Here is a 9,932-nt window from a genome sequence, read left to right as displayed (position 1 = left end):
TCTTAAAGCTCATTGTGGTTTACTATCACGAAAAAGGCCCAATAACCATATGGATCAGAAAAGCCATTTGGAGACTAATACAAAGGATGAGAAAATGGCCAATAAACATCCTATTTGGGCTTTGGAGTAAATTGAAATATTTAGAACGTGCGAGTGGATTATACTACATCCGCCTCTTATTATAAGATTCAAATTTTTGCATTAATTCATTTCTTGTTACAAAATAACCTTTTAAATATTGAATACATTTTTATCATTTTTCCCTTCATTAATATATTCTCTCATTATTTTTTCCCCAAAACATTCTCTCTCTCTCTCTAACTCTCACCTAGCCACTTTTACGCAAGGATATATTTGAAATAAAAATTATATTTCCTACTTTTGACTAATTTTAATAGTTTTATTAAGTCATGCAATTCGATTGCTTGAACCTTATAATAAATTATGGATAGAGTACTTTTTAGAAAAAATTTAATTTGAAAGTGCTTATAATTTATCTATTTTTTTAGTGCGGTCCTTACACTTTAAAGGCTTATATATCACCCTTTGCATCGTTAGTTCTTACAGTCAACCTCCCGCAGCTTACTGAAGAGTTAATAATCAACTCGATAAAGAATATGCCAAATAAGAAATTATGTGCTGCTGCCATATTATTCTTCACCTCTTTTTTTTGTTTTTTTTTTTGTTTTTTTTTGGGGGGGGGGGGGACAGAGGCAATGAAAGTAACCATCTACGTACGTTTGCTTGTTTCCATTATACAAAGCCATTATTAAGCCCAAAAATCTCCTCCAACATGGTGTCGCCCAACTCTGCTGAATTCTAAAGGACTGGTGGAGGGAGAGAGGTTGGGGAATTGAAGAGTGTGTTGCTAAACTGCTCACTGAAGGAATTCAAAATCATATTAAAACTACAAGTATTGTTGGATTAGTTTTCCCAATAAAACTTATTTATGCTTCATATTAAAGTACAAAATAAGCCTTATATTTAGTAACGGAGGGAGTATATATTTTCTATCATAAGTTGTTTTATACTTAAATAAGCCTAATACTCACAGACCTAACAGAAACGTGCAAAATAATGAGTTTTGGAAGCCTACTTCTTGCTTTGGTTTTGTAAAATAATTGAGTAAACTTGAGAGATTTAAGCACCCATATTGAAGGAACATAAGATTTGTTGATGGATTATTTCCTTTGATGCACGATACTGCCTTGCAATCATATCATGGATTCATGATTGGGCCAGGGCAAAATATAGTAACAAGAAGCAGGAAGTATCATTAAGATAATCTTCATCATCTGGTACTATTTTCTTGAGTTTCTCAAACAGAAGCAGACCAGCTTTGGGTCAGAGTCTTGAGGGCAAAATATGGCAGCGATGATAAGGTTGGGTAACAAGAGAAAGCTCGCAATGCGTCTCACCTCTGGAAAAGCTTAGTAAGCATCAGGGCAGAAATTATTTTGGGAGTAAAATGGAACCTCGGTGATGGGAAAGGGGTACGGTTCTGGTCGGACCACTGGATTGGAGACCTAGACCCCTTAAGGAACCTGGCTTTCGCCCCCATAGCAGAGGCTGAACTACACAAGTCAATATCACACTACGTAACAGATGACGGTCAATGGAAGTGGAATGAGTTTAAGGACCCGTCGCCGATGGAAATTCTGGGAATGATTGAGCAGAATAAAGCCCGGACTAACGGTGCTGTATTCGATACATGCCATTGGTATCTGAATGGAAACAAAGGCTTCACAGTGAGCTCAGCTTATCAGCTCCTAATGATGGACAAATGGTATGAAATCGACACCCAATGGGAGATTGCATGGACATGGCATGGCCCACAAAGAATTAGGACGTTCATTTGGCTAGCCTTAAATGACCGCATTCTCACAAAGAAAGAGTACGCTGTCATGTGTCCCATATGGATGACTGCGAAATCTGTGGAGGAAGAACAGAAGACTTAAACCATATAGTTCGAAGATGCAACCTTGCCCCTGCGTGCTGGAATCTTGCTCTCCCGGCAGATCAGATCATCACTTTCTTCGCCCAGCCTTTTAATGCTTGGTTTAAGCAACACCTGAACGCTAAGAGAGAAGGAGCCCACTGGAGCATCTTGTTTGGTATCATCTGCTGGAAGCTCTGGAGTGCCCGAAGTAGGTTCCTCTTCTGCCAAGACAATACAGAAGCGCACAAGCTCATAAATGAAGCCCTTTCTTGGACTAACCATGTTATTAAAGCTAAAGATTTCTTTCTGAATGTAACTTAGCGCTACTGATTGTTTTCTTTCTTCCTCTTTAGCTGCTGTATTCCCATTGTAAATATCTCGAGTAATAAAATTCCTTTTCCATTAAAAAAGAAACCCTGGTCAGGACCACTCTTCAGCTTATGACTCAAGAAGACATAAATGTCATCAGAGTAGATGTATTTTTAGTTGAAAGAAAATTACAAAGTTAAAAGGAAAATGAATAAAAAAGGAGGAGATCACCCCATTTCTAGGGAGAGTCTCATTCATACTTTAAGTAACAAGAAATTCTTACTGAAAGAAACAAAACACGTACCTAGAATTGACACTAGATAGTAAAGGGGGACAAAAACAGCTTTCTGGACCGGTTTTGTGATTGGCGTAGATATAGTTGAACTAGAAAGTCTGAAATATACCTTAACACCAAGTTTGAAATATATGCTCAATGGAATGCCAAAAGTTTGACATCCACTCCCAACAGTTACAGCCTTCTTTATTGTCAACTTTATTAGGATTGCTGAAGCCACGTGAATCACTATCAACTTCATCTCTGGATTTTTGCCATCTTCCAACATTTCTACACAACAAACACCACTCACACGAGCTTATTTTAAATGGTACTGACTTAATATATGGTGTAAAATGATATTTCAAGTTGGTTCAATTACAACAAAACAAGACCAATGATTATGCAAGATATATAGTTGATGACCTACAACAATTGGATCTTATATCTATTAATACTTTCTCCCGTCCTTATTACATATATAACCGTTTCCTAAGATCCTTAATATAAAACCTTTTGTCTAAAGCATTAGTTTCTTATCTTAATTATCTTTTATTTTGATATTTCTTAACCAAACAACCTCCTCCAGTAATAATGAACTTAGTCATTGTGGCTAATGTTGAAGTTGAAGTCAGTCCAACAATTAACCTCATCATGGTATGCAAGGGTATGCCCTACCATTCACTTGCAAGGGTATGCCCTTAGTACAATCATGTGTATCCTTACATTGGGATTCTCTTTTATAGTTGTGCAAAAAAAGACTATTATAGGACATAATTATATGATGTGTTAAAACATAAAAATGAGGTAAAATCTTCTTCAACTTATGACTTCTGCCACAAATCAATGGGAAAAAAATTAAGGGAATATGTAAAATCTAGTTTGACCTTTGATGGACTGTTGAAAATAAATTATGTCACACAAGTACAAGGTGAAAAATAAGAAAAATTATCCAAGATATGGAGATAAATCCGGCCAAAACCATTAACCGAACAGCGCCTATGAAAATGAGATCATTAAGGGAATACAATACTTATATGAATTGAAAGATTATATTACATTAGTGCATCAAAGAAAATTTTAAATAGCCATCATATATTTAATCTAAAACAAGAAGGGTTGATCTACGTACCTTGGGAGTATGTAGTCATCTTTTTCAACGATGAGTGGATCATGATGTCTCGGGCAGTGACCATAACTTCCATTTTTCTCAACTTCACTGATATTGTAATTATTGATGCTACTACAATCTTCGTTCCTCGTTCTTTGCCAAGCTTCAACATCCTCTTTACACACCGCTCGCCACCCACACTTTCTTATTTTAAATGTTGGGGACTTTTTTACAATTGCATTCTTAGCCAAAAATACCATTTGAAGTCCGTTCACAATCAAAGAGGAACACCGAATATATATAATACAAAGTTGATGACCACAACTTGAATCTAAATAAATATCATGGCTGTGATATGTAATTGGAAATTTATCAGTAGGAAATCTGTAAGTCCAACAAATTGCATCCACCCCTGATCCAAATGCAAAATCATTTTCTATCATTAAAGATATGGCTATGCCCCACCATTCACGTGAATCACAATAATCAGGGGATATGCTTATTATGAATGACACATTTGGATGATTGAATTCTTTTTCACAAAAGTAGTTCTGATTATAAAACCATGACGGCACTTGGCTACCTGGAATGATTAATAGGAGTAGGTTGCATGAAGAAGTCACGCTGGGACAAAAAAGAATTCTTTTGTTGTAAGTATGATAATTAATCAGAAGAAATGGTAATATACATGTAAAAGTCAAATAAACTAGATATTTATTATCAAAGAATTTAAGAAAAGATTCAAGTAATTCTAAAAACTCACAATTTCTGAATCCCTTCTTATAATTGAAGACTTGATATTTAAATAGTTGTGAACTTATAAGAAACAATTTTCCATGTTAAAGAAGTAAAATGACCAAGATGAAACAACAAGCAAAGACAAATAAAATAAACCTGAGGTTGAAATGATCCAATGAGATCCCATAACTGTTGTGAACTTCTGTCATGTTCCAATGACGGGCAACCGTTTGCGAATATAGCTGATAGATTTGACGGAAGTTGTGGCAAAGACCGAAGCCAGGGGCAATAACCGAGACCAAGAACAGGAAGCTTGGAAAGATTGGAAATGAGGGAAGATGGTAAGTCAATGAAATTGTTTCCACTTAGATCTAAATATTCCAACGATGATAACCCATTGATGTGATCAGGAAGTGATCCATCGTGGAGGTTGCAAAAACCTAATTCTAATTGGCTCAAGTATGACAAAGATCGCGATAACATAAAATTTGTTGAGCTCAAAGGCCTTTGAATAAGGGAGAAGCAACTCCATGATGATGAAGATTGTGCTTCACCATTGTATTCACAAAGTGAAAGCCTTTTTGTAGCAATTTTTCTCAAATCAAGCACTTCCAGGGCCTCTTTTTAGTACAAATTCTTTGGTAGGCTTGAAAACTTTGAGCAGCCAGCAATTTTGATCATTTTCAGAGATTTCAATTTACAAACATCACATGGAAGACAAACCAGCTTTTTATAATTCTTCAAATTTAACTCCACAAGACCAATCAAATTGCCCAGTGATTGAGACATTTTGTTATAGCAGTCCCCTCTAAATCAAGTTTAGACAGACGTTCCATATCTTTTCCAAACTCAGGAAGTTTTATAACTCTTGAACAACCAGATAGAACAAAAGTCTCTAAGCAATTCATCTCAAATTTCCTTGGAAGGTTTTTAACTTCTCTGCAATCTTTCAAGTTAACAATGACGAGTTTTTTGTGTTGTCCAAGGGATCGGTGAATTTCAATCAAGTTAGAACACCCTTCAAGAATCAATTTTTCAAGATGAGGAATTCCATCAAAATTTGGAGTTTTGCTGAGGTACTCTGAATAAGAAAGATCAATGGACTTGAGGCTTTGGAGAGACTAACAACAACAAAAAGGGAAACATTAAGGCCTCAAAAACCAAAAACTAATTATAATTATAAATTATTAAATTATGCACAAATAATTTAAATGGAAGGGCTATAATTACCGGTCTTCCGCTCCAAAGCTCTTTTAACTTGCTATGTCGCATTATTAGTCCAACAAGTTGATGGAGTTGAGGCTGACTTGGCAAGTAAAATAATGGATACCCCTCCCATATTATCACTTTTCAACTCTTTGGAAAGGGCCTTGAGTCCATAAGGAAGATTCAATTGAAAACGTAAAACATGTGAGCAATTTGAAATGATAAGTAACTTGAGATTACTCATTTTTGAGAAGGCTTCAGGATCCCAAAATGTATCACATGACTTTTCTAATGTGAGAATTATTCCCCGAATAGCTTCTGTCCCCTACAAAACAAGTTCAGGTAAAAATATATAGAAGTCATGGAATAAATTGTTATAAAAATAGTGCAAAAACACAAGAACTCTGGAATGTCACCTTATTGTTTTCTAATACATGCTTGGCATCCTCCAAGGACAGTAACCTAGAGCGCTTGCCGGCATCATCAGGTGATTTTTCGTAGACAATATATTTACCCATATTTTGAAGAATTTCACGCACCCACAAATGCCCTTCATAATTAATTACTAAGGATTGCTCAATAAGAACATTTATTCCAATTTTTGGGTGAAGATCATTGTCCAAAATTTCTAAAATTTGTATGACATGATCTTGGACCATTCCATTGAAAAAGCAAGCAATATCCAAGAATATAGTCTTTTGTGTAATGTCTAATCCATCAAAACTTACTTGAAGTATCTTTAAAATGTCATTTGGAGGAACTTTCTTGAACTTAGCTGGTGCATGCTTCCATTGCACTATAGTTCTTTTGCAAAGAAATGAACCTAACACTTTGAGTGCTAAAGGAAGGCCTCTAGCATATTCAATGACGGTTCTAGCAAGGTTCAAATAATCTTCATTAGGTTTATCTCCTTTAAAGGTTTTTTGAAGGAAAAGTTAAAGGGACTCATTATCACTCAAGAATTTCACATCATACTTAGTAGATACACCATGCGAGGATAGCAAATGCTTGTCCCTGGTTGTTATTATTATTATACTCCCTTTGCTGAACCATCCTTGCTTTGGAGCCAAATTTTCAAGTTGGCTAATGTCACTCACGTCATCAAGGACAAATAGAACTTTTCTATTGCGCAACATGTTTTTTTATCAACTTCATTCCTTCATAACAATCACACACTTCCATACTTCGTTTCTCTAAAGAAAAAAGAAGTCTTTTTTGCAATGAAATCAAACCTTCTTTTTCATATGCCTCTCTAATATTATGAAGAAAGCAGTGAATCTCAAAGTTTTTGAGCTTTCGCTCATAAAAAGCTCTAGCAAGAGTTGTTTTGCCTATGTCTCCTATACCCCATATTCCTATAAACCCAACTCCTCCCAATTCCATTGTGACGATTGACTCTAATTCATCTAATTTTGGTTGAATTCCAATTAACATACCAAGGTCAGATGGCAATTCGTCATCAAGTAACTTTGACATGATTTCTTCAGCAATGCTTTCAGTGAATTCCATTTCATGCCTGCATAGGAAAATATAATTATACCGACATGAAAATAATTTCATTATTGAAGAGTTGCGCAGAGCTTCTAGTATTTACAGACAGACACAGAGGGTGAGAAGCTACGGTATAGTCTAGTCTTGATGTAAAAGAGATTAAGAAAGAAGATTGCTACCATTGTGTGTGTGTACACACACTTTGCGAACTCCTAAATACTGAAGCCATTTAATTATATTAACGTAAACATATGATTGTTGGAGTTCACTTTTTTTGGTAACATGTTTTATAGTTGACCCTTGAGTAGTTTTTCTATGTTTTATTTAAGGAACAACGTCAGATTAAAAGTTCAATATGTAACGCTGTATGGTAACATTTCCAACCATAAAAAAATAATAGATATTATTAATTATTAATAAATAAACAATGAAAGTTTTCTTTTCGACAAAAATAAACAATGAAACTTCAAAATACAGAGAAATTATTAATATTAATTTTTTAACTATTGAATTACATAATAATTATAGGGTTAAGGTATAATTTTAACAACAAAGTTTACCTGAAAGAGCACTGGGTACCATAAAGTTTATTTGGGTGCAAAAATATACATGAAGTTGTCAAAAGGAAGCATGTGGCACCATGCCGTTAACGTCCGTCAGTTTACCGTTAGAGGGGCCCAGAAAGTCAGTTTTAAGGTGCATTTTTAACAACAAAGTTTGCATCAAGGGGCATTAGGCACCATGAAATTTACTTAGATGTAAAAATATACATGAACTTTGTAAAAGGAAAAAAATAACAAAATTCTTCAACCTCCATAAACATCCATTAATTTTATTCTTTTTTGTCTCACCAAATGCTATATTTTCTCTCTATAAATTTCCACTTCCAAGCCGATCCATCTTTCTCTCATCATAGTCAACACGCACACTCTCTCTGTCATGTTGTTTTCTGAGCCTCCAAGCCTTTTATATGTATTTAAGCAAAACACATCTTTCCCTTCTAGGATATGAGGTTTATTGCTTGCATCCAAGTACTACCTCCATTCCTTAATATAGGATGCAATGGACTAATTTGAGGAGATTAAAAATAAATAAATAAATTACTTTAAAATATTATATTTATTGTTTTTTCTCCAAATTAATTTTCTTGGCTTGTAAACTAATATATAATTTAATGATGCATATAAATATTTTAGAGAGATCATGTACTATATGCTATTGCGTCAAATAAATAAATAGTATAATATTTAAAGTAATTTATTTATTTATTTTAATCTCCTCAAATTAGTCAATTGGATCCTATATTAAGGACTGGAGGTAGTACTCGGGTGCAAGTAATGAACCTTATATCCTAGAAGGGAAAGATGTGTTTTGCTTAAATACATATAAAAGGCTTGGAGACTAAGAAAACAACATGACAGAGAGAGTGTGCGTGTTGACTATGATGAGAGAAAGATGGATTGGCTTGGAAGTGAAAATTTATAGAGAGAAAATATAGCATTTGGTGAGAACAAAAAGAATAAAATTAATAGATGTTTATGGAGGTTGAAGAATTTTGTTATTTTTTTTCCTTTTACAAAGTTCATGTATATTTTTACACCCAAGTAAATTTCATGGTGCCTAATGTCCCTTGATGCAAACTTTGTTGTTAAAAATGCACTTTAAAACTGACTTTCTAGGCCTCTCTAATGGTAAACTGACGGACGTTAACGGCATGGTGCCATATGCTCCCTTTTGACAACTTCATGTATATTTTTGCACCCAAATAAACTTTATAGTGCCCACTCTTTCGAGTAAACTTTGTTGTTAAAATTATACCTTGATCCATAATTATATTATGTAATTTTACTAAAAGTCAACAGACCTGCTTGATACGCTAAAGAAAAATGACCATTTCAAAATGCTATTATTGATTGAATTCAATTGAGAAACCTATTTCGTCAACAATAAATATAAACAATAGCACTACAAGTCTATTAATTTTGCTAGCAAATAAATGAACTCTAAAGTTTAGTTGAATATCAACACCCTTATTTTCAACAAAATAAAAATAAAAGATTGTTATTGAGAGAAAAGTAATTACCAATTTTGTAAGTGCCAACCACATATAGTAGCAATTTTTTCTAAAGCATCCCTCGATTTTCGCACTTTCATTTTGTCTTGTACAAATCTTTCTTCATGCTTTATGAATGCCTCTGCAAAACATCCCTTTTGTTTCCTAACACTAGAGGGATCTACACGGTAAAATATTGGAAATACTTGAAGACTCGACTCTTCTTTTAACTGCAGGATCTTTTGAAGCTCATCCAAACACCAAGTTGAAGAAGCATAATTTGGGGAGAGCACCACAATTGCAGAACGAGATTCATCAATTGCTTGTACTAAACCTGGATTAATATATTCTCCCCTTTCAAGTTCTTCCTCATCCCGAAAAGTTCTCAATCCTTTGCGTTTTAAAGCAACATACAAATGATCAGTAAAATTTTTCCGAGTATCTTCCCCTCGAAAGCTCAAAAACACATCATACTTCCATCTCTTAGTTGAGGCAGAAGAGCTTGAAGAACACCCAACTCCATCGACATCACGCGCCATCGCAAGGATCTGGAATCTGAATCCAAACAAAAGTAAAAACACAAAAACAGAAAGAAGAATACATATATAATAGGAGCTTCAACAAAGAGTGCAGCAATCAGTCCAATGCGAAGCCTTGAGAGAGGCATTGGGCATATTACAACAAATAAAGTAAAAATTCAAAATCACAAAATGCTCGAAGATCCATAACAGAAACAATCCATATCACTGAAGGAAACAAGATATAATAGAAACACCAACAGACAAGGTTCTTCTCACCGCAAGATTTCCAC

General features: G+C 34.6%; 1 protein-coding gene across 1 annotated transcript; it reads right to left on the bottom strand.

Moving 5' to 3' along the window:
* Positions 1-5,135: 5,135 nt before the first annotated feature.
* On the bottom strand, positions 5,136-9,660 carry LOC114746499 (TMV resistance protein N-like). Its single transcript, XM_028934716.1, has 5 exons — positions 9,152-9,660; positions 6,810-7,093; positions 6,012-6,487; positions 5,702-5,902; positions 5,136-5,492 (listed from the first exon to the last, which is right to left on the bottom strand). The coding sequence occupies exons 1-5, from the start codon at positions 9,658-9,660 to the stop codon at positions 5,136-5,138; spliced, it is 1,827 nt and encodes a 608-aa protein (XP_028790549.1).
* Between the last annotated feature and the right edge of the window lie 272 nt (positions 9,661-9,932).

This window comes from Neltuma alba, unplaced genomic scaffold, assembly GCF_004799145.2.
Source record: "Neltuma alba isolate B1F8T4 unplaced genomic scaffold, ASM479914v2 tig00005029_pilon, whole genome shotgun sequence".
Lineage (NCBI taxonomy): Eukaryota > Viridiplantae > Streptophyta > Magnoliopsida > Fabales > Fabaceae > Neltuma > Neltuma alba.
Note: the sequence above shows the minus strand (reverse complement) of the source record. Positions and strands in the feature narration are given on the sequence as shown.